The sequence below is a fragment of the Molothrus ater genome, chromosome 1 (genome assembly GCF_012460135.2).
Source record: "Molothrus ater isolate BHLD 08-10-18 breed brown headed cowbird chromosome 1, BPBGC_Mater_1.1, whole genome shotgun sequence".
NCBI lineage: Eukaryota > Metazoa > Chordata > Aves > Passeriformes > Icteridae > Molothrus > Molothrus ater.
The window spans coordinates 67439061-67457673 of record NC_050478.2 but is presented as its reverse complement, the minus strand read 5'-3'; the positions used below and the strand labels follow the sequence as shown (position 1 = coordinate 67457673).

Below are 18613 nucleotides of genomic sequence, written 5' to 3'. Positions count from 1 at the left end.
ACCAGTATTGGAAAGAGCAAATCTTCTTGGAAATAGCAAGCCTCGTAGAATCAGGAGCTGATTAGAGATTTGGGAGCATTGTTTTCTTGGGGCTTTTTAAGAATCTGGAGGAAAGAGTTAGATCATGGTAGTTTTGAGTTCATCATTCCTGTAACTGGCACTGTAATGATCAGTACATAAGAAAATCTGCAATTTAGGATATGCCTTATCCTCACCCTTCTTTGCTAGAGAGACAGACCCTGTGGCTTTCTCTCAGTCACAGTGAGTTAAAGTTGAATACTCATATCTCCATCAGGAACAAAGACTATATGGGAGGGGAAGGGGGTGTAGAAATTGTTTCTGTAGCTGTAGAAGAGCTGGGGATTTCCAGTGTACTGTCTCCACTCAAAAGATTGCAACTACTAAAGATTTTCCAAAGGTTTTCCATCTGTACTGTCATAGTAACTCCCTAGGGAGTTTATCTGTGAATAATGCCAACTCTGAGGAGCCCTTTTGCATCTAGACTCTGACACCAAATAGGAGATTTCAGTCTGTTACTCCATCTCTACCACTGCTTCTCCCCAAAATGCAGACAGAGGAGTTAGGCTGCTGCTGTGGTTGTAGTGGTGGTGTGTGAGCATAAGGAAAGGACCTTGAAGTAAAGAAAAAAATTTTCCTTGACTTACTGTGTTACATTCAAATAGAATGTGAATCAGCCTTCAGTGGGAAGGGTGATGCCTCCACTTTGCTCCAAAAGTGTTTCCTTTGGGGGTAGGATACTTTGCCAGCAGTTCCTTTTCCATTTCTGTGACTAAGGATAGTCCGTGCCTATCACTTTAAAGTCACATTTTCCTCCCTGCCAAAGACATGCTCTCCATGCAAGTAGAAAATGTTAATGGGGTATAAATGCCAAAAGGGAGGCGAGAAATGACCTTCCTGCCAGTTTCCAGTGGGAAGCTATTAAAGGCTCTGTGGCAAGTCTGACAGGAGTAAAGGGATAACACATGTGTTTGAGCCACAGCTTCCCCAGTTTGGTAAATGAAGGAGCATTGTCCATGGCTGGTTTTCTCCAGACTGTCCGTATAAGTCTAGTAATGCAAACTAACTGAAGTGTCTCATTTGAAACTAAAATGTAGAAAGTATCTACTACCTTCTTTCTCATCTTCCATTCCTTGCCCCATATGTGACAAAAATATTTAGTATGGCTTTTTATTTACATCCTGCTTAGGTACTTGTGGGCTGTTTATGTAGCATCTCTCAGGAGCAGGTCTCAAAGTTTGGGGATTTTTTTTTTTTGGCACATGTGAAACACCACATGCAACAACCACATGCAGAAGTCTTTGAAACTCAGATTGGAAGATCTGGATCGCAGAAGCTATGCTTTGAAGCATTCTTACAAAGGCTCCTATCAAAGAAGGTATTTCTTCTTTTAATTAAGAAGGCACTTTCATTTCTCAGTCTTACTTTCAGTACTAGATAGTTTTCCCAAACTTCGGATTTTAATACGCTGTGGAGAGATAAACAGCTGTCTTTTTAATCAAGATATGGTAATATTCTGATGTTCAAGTCTTTCTGAAACAACACTTTATATGTGCACCTGTGTGTTGCTGGCTGAGTTTCTTGAGAAAGACAGAAAATGCACATGCTGGAGGGTAATCTGTGAATTTTGACATTTTAACCAGCCATCTTTGCTGGCACATGATGAGCGTGCAAGTCTGGAAGATTGTAATGCACTGCTCAGAAAACGAGTGTTGGATCCTGATAAAGGCATAGGGATTGGGATGCATACACTTGAAAGGTTTCCCTGCTGCCTTTAACAAGAGTCTGTGTGTCATGGGCATGCATGCACACAGGCCACCTGTGACTCTGCAAATGTCCAATGGGCAAAGTGTCCTCAAGATCTGGCTGAATCCATCCTCTCCCTGCATTCCACCTGTGAATCGCTCCCATGTTATTTATGGCATTGGCCTGCTTCCAGTTCGCTGTGTTTGCTTTGTGGGGTGCAGCACAGTAACAGTGCCCAGCCTCCAAGTACAAATAGGATCTCTGTAGTCCAGCACGTGCAGGCTGGCATTTGCTTAAGATGGAAGTTTTGGAGGCAGAACAACATAGCCAAATGTGATGAAGACCTTTTTTTCTTTCCCAGAAGAGGAGAGGAACTGCCTTATTACAACATGGTTGGCTTTCTGGTGGTTTGCAAGTGGAAATTTGCTGTAGCTTTGAAAAACTCAACCTACAAGATATTGAAGCTAAAAACAAATAGCCAAGGAGCTTGCCACACAGAAAATGATTGACACTTCAACATATGAAAAGGCTGTCTCTCATTGTCTTGCACAATAGAAATGTCTCTTTGGTCATCTCCTAAGGAGCTTTTATTTCAATGTAGTAATTGGTAAGCAGTGCTCTTAAATATTAAGAACAAGGCTGTACTACAGGCTTTTAAATCCATTCCTTATATGTGGGGGAATGATTTAACCACTGTCAGCATACTTGTGAAAGATAAGCTTCAGCAAATGCAAGTGCCCTAATTCTTCATCAGGGATAATGAACACAAAGGACTAACTTCTGCTTCTAGTAACTGATGACTGTAGTTGTGGGATGCAGGTGAGATGGGATAGCTGTTTTGGCTTTCTTTGCAGTTAAGAATATTTATTACATTTTTTGCTAGTACATTTTGTAAATAAGGATGGAGAAACAGGTGGAAGGAAGCTTTTTGGCCTCTCCTGTCAGCAGATAATACCCAGAATATGTGTTTGGTACTCTGCTGGGACCCCCATGTTTTGAAGAAGGTTAAATTAGAAAGAGAGAAAGAAAGCCTTTTCAACAACAATAAGGCAGTAAGAGAAAAGTATGTTTCTCTGTGTCTTTGATTCGAATTAGAAGTCTACAGTATTTTTAATTGTTCCAGGAAGAAACTTTTGTCTGTCTCACTGTTGCAGATTTACTTCTGGAAAGACTATATATAGACTTTTATTTAATTAACATGGCTCACAAATAGGGTGCTCAAAAAAAAACCCCTCCACCAGTATCTTCAGCAGTAAAAGACTCTGGATGACCTCCTGTGCCACAGAACCTCTGTGAGCCCTCAGAGCTGAAAGGAGATGCCACGATTTCAGATGTGTTACATGCTGCTTTTAGGCTCGGACAGTATCCCCCTTCAGTTATCATTAAAGAACAGCAAAGGAAGTTAGCACAAAAACATGAATGCTGAGATCTGATTAGAATCAAGCGAAGCAAGGAAGTGCAGAGTTAAGATTTATATGCAGACCTTAATTAGCTCCATTGTTCTTGAGAACCTAAGTGTACACAATGAGGAACATTATTCTTGCATCTCCAGAGCTCCTCAGTACCTAAACATGAGACTTCAGTGCATTTTTCAGTCATAGATTTTCTCTGTGTGTTGCCTCTCTCTGTGTATGCCTCTACACAAGTCTAATCTTGTGCACTGTAAGGCTGTGGGTTCTTATGTTTTGGTTTTCTGCAAGGCAAAAAAAGGGGACAGTCTTAATGAGTTCAGGTTTCTGGTGGGATTTGTGTTGAGGAGAAGGTGGTCTGACGTGGCAGGGTGATGCCGCCCTGCTCAGGGGCAGTAACATGAATCTCCTGCAGAACAGAGCGTATTCAGTGTGGCTTAGTGCTGCTTTGTTACCCGTGTCACAGTTCAAATAAGCACAAGCCACTTGACAGATTAGACTCTGGTCTCAGAGCACATGGCAGTGCAAGACCTTGATCTTTCCACATAAGTACCCTTTCAGGAATATCACCTCCTCTGAAGGTCTAGTATTCTCAGGGATGTTTCCTCCCCTTCTCACCTTGAAGAGCTACAAAATAAATACAAGCCTTAACTTAGCAAGCACTAGAAAATCCAGGTGATCTTTGTGAGGAGTTGAGGTGCTTTTAGTCCTCTGCCATAAACCTGACATGTGATTCTTGTGGACATGTTAGCTCTCAAGGTTAACAAATAACGTGTTGTTTTGTTCGCTTTTCGGTTGGTGGTTTGTCTTGTAGCTTGTACTTTGGTTGGCTGATTCTCTGTAGAAAATGCTGGTGGTGAGAAAGTTTGCTGAGAGAGTAAGAAGGTAATCTTTGTTCAGCCTGTTGTGCATGCATATCAGAAATACTTGCATCACTTCTGTTATGAGCATGTATTCCCTGTCCTCCTATCCCCTGAAAAGATTCCTGGGCAAAGTACCCACGAGAATGAGGAAAAAGTCTATCACAAACTGCATTTGTGGTTGCTGTCATTCCACCTTTAATGTATGTCTTCCAGCTTTACGTTTTTTCCCCCCAGTATCTAACCTGCTCAACCTGTTCTAGTTCAGCATGCTGGAACCAGCAAACAGCAGAACATACCCCCTCTCAGGGTCAGCAAGTTTTTTCCTTTTTCTTTCCTCCCCTCTTTTAAAAATAGGCTATTCCATAACAGTACATTGACAGCATTGGGGGAAGCTTCTGTAGCTGTTAAAAAAAAATAATTAAAAAAGCAAGGGGAATCTGTCTTGTCATTTGGACTTAGCCAGCTCTTTTCACTCGGGTTGTTGAGTCTTGATGCTCATATGCACGATGTACACAGCTTAGGCAAAGACACGGTCTTTAAAGTGGTAGTGCCATTATACAACTGCTAAATAGCACACAATATGCAAATATTGTTTTCTGTTTCTTGAGGGTATCTATAGATATGCCAAGTTGTTCAGACTGGTCTCTTAGTTGAAGTTTGCTAAACACTCGAAGTGATTTTTTTTGTAAATCCTCCGAGTCAGCTTTCCAGTGCTGACTCATGTGGAAAGATATCTTGAAATAGAGAAGGTGCTCAACTTCTGTGTGGCTCATTTTTTACACCAAGACACTTCAGTGGTATCTTTTTTGACAGTTTCAGACAGAGAGGAGAGTAAGGTGACAATTGTTCATGGACTGTATGAATTCCACTTGAGGGCTAAAGTTCTCAAACTCCTGTAGCCCAGTCATGTGGGGACTTTTATTTCCAGTTTGACTAAACAGACACGTAACAAGATGTGAAACTTCTTCCTTGTGCTTCTCTCCTCAGCAAGGGAACACTAAGGAAGGAGGACCACATGTTCAGGAACAGGAGAGGAAATGGGCTGAGCATGTGAAACCGCTTTTGCTAGGATGCCATCCTCAGTGCTGGGAAGTTTGCAGTTTGTGTGTGTGCAGTGATAACCTTTTACTTCCTTGCCCCTTGAGATACTTGGTGGCTGCTGATAGCGGGGTAATGTGGAGAACCTGCTTTTAAGGAAGATGTGCTTCCCTTATCTCGTGCAGCTTCCTTGCGTGTGTGCGTCTGTTGTGTGTGCGTTCGTGTGTGTGTGTGTCGGGGAGAGATACCCTGCTCCATCTGCACAGCGTCCCCAGCAGTGCTGGGGCCCTCTGTTTTCCTCCTTGAGCTGTGTGACGCAGCAAGTTGTTCTGTGCTGTGCCATCAGGATTGCTCAACAGTGGAGTGTGAGAGGGAACCAACAGCAAGAGGGCTTGCCTGGTTCTGGGAAGTAGATGAGGCTTTTGTTTGCTTGGTTAAGAAAAGGGTGTGGTTCTTGAGGGGAGGCAGGACATACCTAGGACTTTTTTGACTGTATTTGCTCTTTAGGATAAATCTTTTCCCTGTTGTGATATACTTTCTCTGATTTTCTCTTTCCCTCTCTCTCCTTCTTCCCCCTGTTACTAAGATTTAAAATGGCCTTAATTATCCTTACCTCTTAATAACACTTGTTTTCTTGAAACATAAATTTCCTGAAAAATCAGCAGTGAAGTAACCAAATAAGGTTATATAGTCTGGTAACTAAAGGACATGCCTGAAAACCACAAATCTCCAAAAAGATTGAAGGAAACAGTCAGAATGGCCCAGACCAGATTTTTTGTACATTTAAAAAATATTACTTCTGCTTGATTTTACTGTTGTTAATACACTTTTTTTCTCCAAGCTTAAGGAAGTATGGTGGCCTGAGAAGGGTCTTGTTTAATAAAGGAGGATCTTGGCCCATATAAAAGTTTCTTACAGCTTGGAAGTCTCCTTGCAGTATTTGGCACTGTTAATTTAGGTCTGCTCTGAACATAATGCAAACTGTGTGTGACAGCTTGGTGAAGAGGTACTGGGAAGCTCACGCTGCATTTTCTCCTCTTTTGCCCTCCCTTATGCCAGGGTTGATGCAAACTGCTTTCTTCTGTAGTCCTTTGGGAAGCTTTGCTTTGGAGGCACGGTTTGAATCACTTCCCTGTCACAGCATCATCAGGCAAATATTTGTCTCCCTTTTTTTCCTTTGAGGTGTTCTGACAATGTCGCTGTTAGGGAATAGGAGTAACTTTGAGCCAAGCTGGGAATGCAGTTGTATCAATTTCAGCCTGTTTGAACTTGCTGAGTCTGTGTAGCAAGTAGTTGCTTAAATGTAAATACAGAATAATTATTCAAAAGTGGTACCCCCCCCTCACTGGATTTGTAGATCATTATCTTTCCTCTCATGCTTACAACTTGCCTTTATTCACAGCAAAGCAAATTCCATTTTTCTCTAGGATAAAAATATAGAATGCTCTGTGTGCATGTGTGTGTATCATATATCCTTAGGTATCATGTATTGGCAGCTGTGTGGCACTGGCTAACTTTGCAGACTGTCCCAGCAGCACTGAAAAGAGATTTGAAATCTGTCATTTGAATTCAATCACCGGTGGCTTTTTCAGCACACCCAGCCAGCCTTGGTGGATCTGAATAACAGCACTTCTGTCATCCCAGCGATGCGTTCTGCTGGGAGAACCTCACTGCACTGGGAGCCAGGTGGTGCAGCAGCTGGTGTGAGCTGGGGAGGATGCTGAGGCCACGTCCGTGTGGCACCTGGGGGATGCTGAGGGGGTGGCTACACCCACGTGCCACCACATGCTGCTGTGTGGAGAGGCTCCCTGGGCCACCTTAGCCTTGGTACACAGCGTGACAAGCGCTGGAGACTCCATGAGGATGATGAGGTGTGCCGCCATGCCGGCAGGATTGCACTGCCTGGCTGCCGTGGGGAGCGCTGGCAGGAGCATCTCCTGCTGGGCCTGCTTGCACACATGTGGCTGAAATGAGTCAGGGCATCCCAATCTGATCCTTCCTGGGACCTGTTTGCCCCACCCTACCCTTTCCCTGCAGGCTCTGCAATGACTTTCCTACCAGCATAGCCATAGAGGCCTCCACTGCTCAGCTTCCTTTGGTTTGTCCCATGCTAGGGTTCAGCTCTAGCATGGGACATTTGGGGCTCTAAGGACTTGCAGGGTCCTAGTTGCTGGCAGCTTTAGTTTTGGAGAAATCCAGCAAAGTTTGCAAATTTCTTGCTTGGCACCACACGGTCTGCCAGTGCGAGTAGCTGCAAGTGGAGGCCGTTTTCCATGGGAAAAAGAAGTCATTTCCCCAGGGTCTGGGTATCAGATTAAAGGTGGAGTTTGGGGCTCTAAGGTAACCTCTAGAGTATATGGGGGTCCTTGGAGTTTGTTTTGAAATTGCTCTGCAGTTGTAAGAGGGAGTTTCCCATGTGATTGGGATTTTGGTATTTGTCTCATGACTTGCTGTGAAGTATGTGTGTGTGTCTGAGGGCTTTTTGGGCCATTTTTGGATTTTTTTGAGGATACAAATATTAAGTCAAAAAGAGAAGACAAACAGAAACTTGTCCTAGTACAGATCATGTCTGATTTGCAAAATTACCTGCATCTTTTTGGTTCCTGTAATCACAACTGGCAAGGGCTGAGTAGATTGCTCTCTTAAGTGGGTGATGTTGGTAATTAACACTGGAAATACGTTGTCAATACAGATTCTCTACATGTTTTAACAAACAAACAACTGACTAAACTCTTTAACCCAAGGGCATAATGTTACTGCACTTTTGACTTAGGTTTCAGTCATATTCACCAGACTCTTAAGGAGGGACTTAGCAGCAGGGTATTAAATGATTGTTCCTAAAAATACTGCTGCTTCACTTTCTCTTTGTTTAGGATTTGCTTCCTGTATGCATCAAATGGCAGGAGCTTTGAAGAGAAGTTCCCTGTGTTCTCCTACATTTCCAGATAACTTGGGCTAAAGTATCATTTTTTTAAGAAGAATGAAACAAAAACAGTGACAAAGATAATGTGACAAAGATAACGTGACTGAAAGGAGTGTAATTTTAAAGGCTGTCTTCTCTTTCTTTGAGACATTTTCCATTTCATGGGGCATGAAGTGTCCCATGGTCCATCATGGTCCAAATTTCAACCTGTCTTGGATGCATCCTGCACTCCTGTTCATTCTGATACCATGGCCCTCTGTCAAAGCTTTAACAAAGCAGACTATTTTTTTCTAAACAGAGATGTTTGGTCATGTTCTGAAGGATAGACTTTTTTTTTTTTTAATATTGAAAAGGGGTTTTATGATTCTTTAGTTTGTTTACTGTTACTTGGGAGGAACAGTGTAAGTGAAAGATCTTGAGATGCAAAGCAGTGAAAGATATAAAGCAATTGAATCAGCTGAATTGTACTGACCAGCGCAGTCCTTCCCAGACCAGCTTGAGAACTTGAGTAATTTTTTTTTGTTGTAAGGGGAAAAACAAATTGTATTGTAAATAAGGTGGAGGATGGAAAGCACTGATTTTTATTCTTTGCCTTTGATTTGAATGATTGCCTTTGATTTGAATGTGTGGCTTCCTTGTCTTCAGATAAGCATCAGATGTATCAGTGGATTTTCCACTTGGTTTTGGTACTAAACTGCCTAGAAATCACGAGGGAGATGAGGAATAATCATGTGCAATACAGTAGAGTATAGGGTACATCTAGTGGTAAAATGGAGAAACTTATAATGATATGTGGGATATGAAGCCAGAACCCGAACTTGACACTGTCAGATGATCTCTCTGGACTGATAATGCCCGGATTCATTGGCCTCCCCACTGCATTTCCACAGACGTGAGGGAGGAGGAGGGTGTTTATACATACACTGGATTCTGTGCTCAAGAATTAATCTTGATTTAGATGCTGGGACTTTCCCAACCAAGCCTCAGTGAAATTGCTTGCTGCTCCCCCTCTGGACATGCTGCTCCTTCTAATCAGACCTACCTGGCATAAACCTCTCTTGACTGAAAGCCAGCAGTGCTTGTGCTGCCACAGTTCTAAGGGAGAAGCTTAACCCTAAGCCATGCTCAGGGGCTGCAAATGCACCCGTTTGTTCCATACCTTCCTTTAGGCTGGGCCTCCAAGCCAGACAGGCCTTTTTACTTTGGGACCTAAAGCACATCAGGAGGCATGGAAACTCAAGGTGCAGCTAGAGTGTACTTTTTTTCTCCCCAGAATTAAGAGGTGAGGGATTCCCACACATGCTGAGGGATGATTTCTATCCAGGGGCCAAAGTGATGCTGATCAGGTTATCTGCATGCAAAGCAGAAGCTCCTGGTTTTGTTCATAATTCAGTGGGACCCAGAGCCAGGAGCAGCTGCATCTTGCATTTGCCTCCTTCAGGATGCTTTGGCTGCTCATTCTAGCCTTGAGCCAACCAGTCAAAACCTGCCCACGTTCTGGTTTTGGCATTGAAACTGTAGGCTGCCCTGTTTTGAGACCTCCAGAAAGCTTATACTATCAATATGCAAATCCCCTTGGCATTATGAAAATACATCAGCCCTTTTTAGAGATCTGGTAAAAACTGGGATGTGACCAGCAGGAGCTGCCTGTCCCTTCAGGAGACCACATGCTCCCCCGCCCTCCCCATGAGTCACCTCCCACAGACACTGTTCCAACACCATCACAAGAGAAAAAGGAAAAAGGCACTTGTGTTCTGCATTTTACTATTACTACAGAAGTCTCTTCTTCAATGTAAAGTAGCAAAATATTCACTTGCTGCTGTACTAGTGGAATAGTTTCTCTCCTGAAATCATGCTCTGCATTACAGTGTGGGGCTGGAAACGTTTTCTGCCCATTTGTCTTAATCAAAAAAAAAAAAAGAAAAAAAAGCCAGGGGAATTCTTGTGCACTATCATCTTAGTCATCCTGTTCATGTGACACTGAGAGGGGAGAGGAGATCTGTGGCAGAAGAGGGGAAGCAGAAGGTGATCCTCAGTGGGAGGATGGAATGAAAGACAGTCAAGAACTTGAAAAAATGTGATTTTGTTGGGAGGAGTGACTGGCACACAGTCCTAGCACAATTGGATCCTCTTGGCTCACCTGTGGAATTCTTTATGTGAGGGGGTAGGAAGAGATTATGAGGAGAGCTTTTTCTCATTCAGCTGTGCTGCATAAAGTGTATCATATAGCAAGGTATTTCACGTTTTTTGCATAGCAGTTCTTAAACATTAAGGGTTTAGTTCAGAGGTGGATCAGACCATGTTTAGAAAAGACTTAGTTTCCTCTTTTCATTTTGTATTTATTTTTTGCAAATTTTTCTGGTTCTTTCTCTGGTCTAATTTCAAATAGAGTTCCAGCACTTTCTTTGAGAGGTTAATCAAGGCTAGCTAGCACTTAGTGCAAATGAGTCCTCCCTAATATTAAGCTCAAGTGTTTATCTCCATCCTGTCATCCTGTGTATCATGGCTGGATTTTAGTGTTCTACCCTCAGCACTTTCCCAAGTGCATGTGTACTTGCATGCATGCTGGGAAGTCTGTGAGGTGCAGATTTCAGGGCTCTGTACCTTCCTGAACTTGTCTGCTGTACTTTGGTTGCTCTGTAGAATGGCTCAGAGCCACAATTCATTGATTTAATTTAAGAAAAGAAATCCAAGTTTCATCTGCTGTGATTCTGGATGTCTTCTGAGCTGCAGTAGTGGTCACTTAAAAGCTCCTGGCACTTGTATCTGCAACTGAATATAAGCATTTCTGTACATGTCCTTACTTTGCCCTTCTTTTTTTCTGAACTACATTCTCACTTAAAGTGTTGAGTGTTTATCTTTATTTTTTGGAACTGATGAATGTCATATCATTTTTCTCTATCACTGTAAGATGCTGAAAGTGAGCCTGACTTATGAGCCTGTCTTTTACATTCTAAGTATGCCAGTGTTGTCAGGCCAAAATATGTTGTTATAGTCACAAAGGGAAAATAACTTCTAAACACAGCTTTGTTCCTGTTCGTCTTGTATCTTGGCAGGCTAAACAGTGAGGTTGAATATTTTCAGTGTTACATGTAAGATCTAATCAAGGCAAACTCTCTAAAGGAGTAAAGCAACACAAATACTCCCCCCCCCCCCCCCTTAATTATGGTTAGGAAATTTTTTAAGTAGAAGAAGCCTCAGTGAAGGGAGTGTTTGAAAGAAAGGTTGTGGATGTGGATGTGACTTGGCATCTGCTGAAGTTCAACCCATGTTGGGTGATAAATGTTGTCTGGAGGCAGAATGACATCCATGTTGCAAAGTAAAAGAGAGAGATGAAGATTGTGTCTATCCCTTTGTACTTCTTGGCTTTATCTTCCCGCTTATCTTGGGCTGTAGCTCTAGTAATCTTTTTCCTCTCCACCCTTAACTTGATGCAGTGAAACTTGCTTAACCTGCCAAAGGAACAACCTGCTGGCTGTAACATGGGCAGGTTGTGACTCTCCTTGAGAACTCTGGAACCTGCTGCTTTGGTTTCAGAATTTTTCTTTTCTTCCTTGATGATCACATGCATAGAGCTATCACAGCAGCTGTGATGTTTGACCTACACAGTAAAAGTCAAAGGTGCAGTGAGGGTGTCTTCCTGTTTATAGCTCAATAGCTTAGGCTGCTTCCTTTCAAATGTGCAAAACTAAATCATGAAGGGGGTCACCACATTCCTTGCTGTGGTATGGATTTCTGCTGTGGCTTTTAGGACATGGCAAAAGCACACACGTTGCAGGAATGAGAACTGCAAGCAGTTGGGGCAGCTGCTGGCTGACACCAGACATAGCAAAGCCCCCATCACTGTGGTTCTGTACCCATGTTAGCAAGCCCTGCCTTATTGGCAAACTTCACACTTCAAGCATAGCTAGACTGCTTTTGGGACTTGCAGAAGCCAGTGTGTTTGCATGCAATAGGTCATGCCAGGCAGAGGTGCTAGGTTGGGCTGGCACTAATCTGGAGGTCCCAAGGGTTTTTCCTGTTGGTGTACTGTGGATGTGCCATTGCATCCCTCTCAAGTAGGACCCAGCTCCATCAAAACAAGCAGAGTTCAGCAGGTGGACAAACAGCAGGAGGAAAGAACTTAGCCCTAAGGAAGCTGTTTTGCATAGGTAGCTGCTAAACAGGAATTGTGCATACTTGTTAATGGTTGGAAAGAGACTTTAAAATAAAATGAGAAGAAAAAGTCCCATGCTCAATGCATAGCAGTTTTCTTGTTATTTGTTTTCAGGATGAATGTGATTTATCTTGACTGATTTTGCTCTCTAGCTATCTGAAAAGTAACTGGCCAAGTAGAGTTAGCTGTGCTTCAGCTGAGCTGCCAGAGGGTTAAGCAGTCAGGCTGTGTGTGAGTGCCTGTGGTGCAGGCACAGACAGGCACAGCAAAAGCCTCTGTCCTTACTATCAAGTAAGGACATAGGAAACTGGAAAGCAGTCTTTACCAAAAAGAAGTAATAAAAACATAGACAAACAATCCAAATTTCCAGGTTTTGCTTTACTGTGCAGTTGAATATTCTGACTTTTTGTTCCAAGATGCTTTCTGAATTTTATCTTCTATCATTGTGGACAGGAACCCCTTGAACAAATAACTGGTTTCTTCTCCTTTATTCTTGTGTGAATACAGACAACTGCAGCTCAGGCTGCTGCTGTTTTATCACCCATGAAAGAAGCTCTAACTAGCATGAGAAGTTAAATCAGTGTCACAGGGAAAAAAAAAAAAAAAACAAGAGTGAAGAAAACAAGGCAGTAGAGTATCTATAGATGCCTTCCCGCAGATTTTGTGAGACAAGGTAGCACTGTGTGGATGAATCAGTTGCTTTGGTGCCTGTGGTGCCAGAGCTACCAGAGGGTCAAGGCCAGGGGAGTGCACAGCACTCTGTATGCTGTGTCAGCACTCTGGGTTTTCTCTGGCTTCTGTCAAACCTGGAGAGAGCCAAATGCTCAAACCTTCAGCATTCCTTCTCCTCTCAAATGGGTGATCAGCAGGGAAAGAGGTCAGACAATTTCAGCATCACTTCCATGATTCCATGTCTAATCTGCTGGACACATCTGCACATAGATGTGACTGACAGGTGTCACCAGTGTCTGTCCACCAGTTGTGCAACCAGTGAGAGTTACTGGGGATCTGGGGAAACAACAGGATTTTTCCTCATGGACCTGATCCTCCAAGCAGCCCCAGCCTTGATGGATGCTGAAAGCAGGCAGTAGCTGAACAGGCATTTTAATCTTGCATTGGTTCTGGTACCTGTGGTGCTTTTGGCTTAAGGCTGTTCCTCCACAACAATCTGCAGTTTGAGACAGGCTATACTTTGAGACAGGGATTTAGATGCCTTATTTTTTTTTAAAGCTTCTGAGCTTAAAAAAAAGCATGATGTGATGAGACAGTCTTCCCAGCAGCTCCAGTGGGGTGTGCTGTGGGTCAGTTTGGTCCAATGTGTTATTTCAAAGCATCATGCCCTCGGCATCCAAAACTAAAACAGATTTTATATCATAACACCAAAGCAGTTATGAGGACGTGCAAGACTTGTCTGGGTTACAACATTCTCTCATGTTAGAACAGGATATTGTGCAGTCATGTTTAATGGCACTGTCCTGAGCTGAGTTGTGGATGTGACTTCTGAAAGATTTGCCCAAGTGCCATTAACATTGTCTCCATTGTGTTTCTTTGAAGTCAGTCATGGACAAATGGCAGCTCCCTCCTGCACTAACATATCTAGCTATTAGGAGCAAAAAATTTCCATTGTATCTAGTAGCATACATTTGATTTTTTTTTTTCAATAGCAATATAAATTTGAAGTGAAGTTAAAGGCCATATCTTTAAAAAAAAAATTAAAATTGAAATTTGAGCTTTGAGTTGTCAGAAAAAAAAAGCATGGCAGCAATACCTTCCATCTAACTGAAGGGAACTAGACAACAGTGGCTTCCTCAGGTTGCAAATACAGAAAACCAAGAGGCAAGTGGGTCAGGTAAACAGATATTAATGATACTGCTTCCTGAGTAATTCTGTTCCTTTCCCTTTTCCTGTGTCTTTGTGACAAGAAATAGTTGTTTTCCTGGGAAAGCAGGTTTGTGAACATGCCTTGGCAGTACAGAGTTTTGCAAGCTGTACCTAGTGCACTGTAACAGTGGGACCAGATAATCCTGACTTCAAAGCTGCACTTGAAATTTGATACTGGGGTCCAACACTGTGTTAAGGATGAGAAGGAAACAAATATATTTAAGAAATGTTGCTCTGGTGTTGGCATATACAGATCTCTTTGAGGTACAGTCTCAAACTCTAGACAGAGAGCCAGTTGAAGATGAGGTGCTTTTTTTGCACTGAGAGAAGTGGATGCTAAGCTGCAGGCTTTTGCTTACTAGACTGCCACAAGAGAGGGAGGCTGGGTATGTGGATTGCTGAGCAGGTTTAGGCAGAACCAGGACCTCATGGATGATGGAGAATGGGCACGGTGCTCATGGAAATAGATGTTAGCAGGGCAAGTGTCGTGCTGGGAGTTGGGACATGGGGGAAAGCTTGTGGGCTCCCTGCTGCAGCCCCTCACAGGCCCAGGCACTGCAAAGGGCCTGTGCTGGATCATGCCCCAGCTGTTTTTTAGAAGTTCAGGCCAGTTTATGGGATCTCTGATGGTGTCCTTTAAAGGCAAATCTTAGAAGTGGTGTTGGCATTAAAATTTACATTGGACTTCCTGCCCCAGATTTGCCTGCTGATGGTGTCTTCTTCCTCCTCCTGCTCAGGCACATGAAGATTCATGAGAAGGATCCAAACAGCACAGCAAGCACCACTCCCCCCTCACCGCTGAAGCGCAGGCGATTGTCTTCGAAACGGAAGTTCAGTCACGATGCTGAGCTGGACAGAGAGGAGAGGACACCTGCAAAAAAGGTTCTTTATGGGGCATGAAGCAAAAGATGTTCCTGGTTACCTCCTAAATTGTCAGCTGTTTGGTTTGTGCAGTCAGCACAGACTTGTTGCAGCTCTGTATATGAGTTGCCTTGCTTATCCTGTTGTAGCCAACATAGTTGTCTGGGATTGAATATTATTTTCTAATTTCAGAGATTGAAATAATTCAGTTTTTAAAATTCTTTATTGCTTACATTTTTGAATTTGCTTCTGATTCATAAATAATAATTGTTGGATGACAACAGGATGTACTATTCTTCGGCTGCTGCTTTCGCCTAGCTTTTCTTTTCCTCCCAAATATTTTGTAGTATTCTTGGAGGATGGTGATTTAAACTTAAAAAAACCAATTTTACTTCAAAAGCAGCAGCAGCTTAAGTCTGCTTTTGCCTAGATCTGGAGGGAAAAAAAAATCTACAGTACATTTCCCATTCACAGTAGCATAATCCTACCTTACTGGAGTTGCAAGAGTGACCAGAAAATATTTATTTGACGGCTAGACGTTTCCATTAGGGCTTTGTTTATAAAATATTTTAACACATCTCAGTCATTTGTACAAAATGCATGGTGTCTGCCAAACTTAACTCTCCACTTACTATCTCTAAATGGCAAGCTAGTAGCAGTTCCATTTTGTACAGTATCCCTCGCTCTGTGCATGCTTTTCTCCCTCTAATCAGAAGAGAAGTATAGAAAACATGCAGAAGTTCATTGCTTCTCCCTGAACCACTTGACTTAGCAGTTGGCAGTATCTCAGTGGCATAAATAATTTAGGCTGACAGCTCCCCTGGCTTTCTGAAGGGGGAGGAATGCTAGTTCAGTGGTATATGAACACATGGGTTTATAAGTTCTTCAAATCACAGTTCCTCATTAGAACTGATATATCTGTGACTCAGCTGCACACTTTATCTTCTTCCAAGCCTCCTTTTCTATCATGCATGTTCTTACACATGTGCCAAGGCTCTGGCACTTACCATCTCTCTTAAGGAATGCTTTTGTGTTTGCTTGCAGCAAGGTTACACATGAAGCCTGCAACTTTTTGTAAAAGACTTTGAATGGATTGCAAGTTTGGTTTGTTGCTTATGAGTTGGTCTAGTGAGGTTTTTGTTTTCTTTTCCTGAAGGTTCTTGAGGATGGCCATTCCGGTGAAGGGGATAAGAGGGCTGACGATGAAGTTTATCATTGTCCAGTGTGTTTCAAAGACTTTTTTTGCAAGTATGGGCTGGAGTCCCACATGGAAACACATCCAGATAATTCATTGAGGTAAGAGATAGTGCCCAGAGTGTCTCTGGTCACCAGACAGCTTGAAGAAGCCTGCTGTGGAGGGGCAGGAGCCCCTCAGCCCCCTGCACTCTTAGCTGCCCTCGTTTGTGATTTTGAGTAGGTTTTTAAATGGTTTGTCTCATCTTGTGTCACCAGGGTGCTGTAGGGCTTAATTTTATTATTTTTTGCAAATGCAGGAATCTTGCCAGTTAATAGCTGGAAATGTTTTTAGAAAAAATTAAAGCCCTTCTTCATCCCATTGAAACACATCACTGTTACATAAAACTGTAAAATGCCAACACTGCAAAATTTTAACAAGATAAACTGAAGACGCTTTTAAAACTTGATAAAAAAACTTGATAAAAGTATTGAGGTGTCATCCTATGAGATGATTCTGTGTGGAGAAGGCAGCAGCTGGACAGAAAGGGTTTTTCAGTCATTGGAGTGAGTGAAGGTTAGATGAGTTTCTGGTTTCAGACTTTCAACAAAATGTTTTATGCTTTTCGGCCTTTTGAGGTTAGGGAATGATGTGGATTTTGGCTTAAATGAGCTTTTCCTAACAAGGAAAAATTATTTATTAATTGTTCGGGAAGGTGCTTGAATGTTGTGTTTTGATTCAAGTAATTGCCTCTGGGACTCCTGAAAGTGTTTTATTTCCTTTTTTTTACCACAGAAAAATGTAGAGCCAGATACATCAAGATATAAAAGAAATTTTTCATGTCTAGTTGAAACCTGTAGAAAGGAGGATTGTCTGTTTTCAGAAGCTTGTCAATATTTTAAACTTATTTTGGGACATTTGACTCTAATGATCTTTTTGAATGGGTGAAGAATTCAGCATCTTGAAATATCAACACTCACTTCTGGATACAGGCTCTTAATAGAATGACATGGACCAGAGGCATCCCATTCTATTAAATTGGATTAATTTTATTAAATTTTCCCTCTCCTAAATTTTTGTTTAGAAAACCTTTGTAAATACATGTAAAATACTTTTTAAAGGCATTGTTAATGTTGCAGTTACTGGGGAAAAGAGTTGAAAGCTTGGTCCATTCAATAGTAGTTAATTAAACATACTTTGCTGTTTCTGAAGTAAATTAGGTAAATTTTCATTATAGATCAAAGCTGAAGCAGTTGTTTTCCAGTAAGAGTTCTGTAACCCCTACGAAATGGAGTCTTGAACAATTTTGCCTTACACTTCATGCTTTAGAGAAAGCAGCTGACATATTAGGTCATTACCCTCATTTTGAAACTTCTCTGAAGATAGGACCTCTTTGCAAAGTTATACTCCATGGACCTGAGTGGAGAGGTGGATTTTCTTGCTTTGATAAGATAATGGAATAGATATCCTTCTAGCTTTACAACTTTGCAGTCTGCTGTGGCAAGGCAGAAAGACACAGTGGCTGTGCAGACATGCTGTTCCTCTTTATGCAGCTCTTGCTCTGGCATTAGACTTGCTTTGGGATAATATTCTCCTGAAATGGATTTTGCTACCCTTGATTCTGCTGAGCAGCAAAGACTAGAACATGTCCCTAAATCAAAGTCACAGTTGTCAAGCTCTATGAGTATGGTTTAAGAGTAGTGCTGGGATGCTTATCTTTATAGAATTGTCTAGGTGATAGTAAGGGGATTTTGTCAGGTATTTGCCTTAGCCATTTGAGACGTGTCAGTGAAGACAGGACAAGGAAGTTGTGGTCCTTTCTGGGCAGCTAATACATTAAGGTGCAACTTAGCCTGCCCATCTGGTTTAAACCACACCTTTTGTCCTAGTCTAGACAAGTCAAATGACACTTTCTGCCTGGCCCAGCCTGACAGAAAATCCTCTAGTAAGCAGAGCAGTTTGGACTGCTGTTAAGGTGACTCTTTCATCGCAAACAAAATGGGTTAAAATCCTTGGCCAGCAGGGGCTGTAATCCCCTGGTTCCCAGGGTTCTGCAATACTGTTTATAGGATTCAGCAAGACACAGAGAAAGTAGCATGCCTTTCTCAGTCCTGAGTACAAGTGATTGAAGTCCTTTTGGTGAGGCTTAAGGGTGTTTTTTTGAGTGAAAAAGCCGAAGAAATGAGAATATTTTGCTAGAGTAGTAGACCAGGAGACCTGTGTATACGGGTGTACTTGTGTCAGGGATGCAAACTGCTGAATGTTAGAAGGCTTTCATCAAATCCTGTTGTTGCCTTATTATAGAAGACAAGGGGAAGTAACTCTTGTTAAAAGTTCAAACAAGTGAAAAAGCACAGTAACTGTGTTGTGAGCAAAGGGCAGGGAGTCTAACACCCCCAGTCTCCTTTTATTGCCCATATTGTAAAAGCAGAGTCACTTGATGAGGACCTGTGAGGAAGGATGTGTATGCCAGAGCCAGATACTCTGGGTCTGGTGGTTTGTTTGGAGCTACTGCAGTAGGCAGTAGCCCAGGACAGACTATTT

At 42.3% G+C, this 18613-nt stretch overlaps 1 protein-coding gene across 1 annotated transcript in view; it reads left to right on the top strand.

Moving 5' to 3' along the window:
• The window catches only part of RREB1 (ras responsive element binding protein 1), a 75145-nt gene that overhangs the window by 22962 nt on the left and 33570 nt on the right, over positions 1-18613 (top strand). Inside the window, 2 exon segments of the mRNA XM_036378862.1 lie at positions 14772-14916; positions 16052-16191. Of these exon segments, the coding sequence (XP_036234755.1) occupies positions 14772-14916; positions 16052-16191 (285 nt within the window).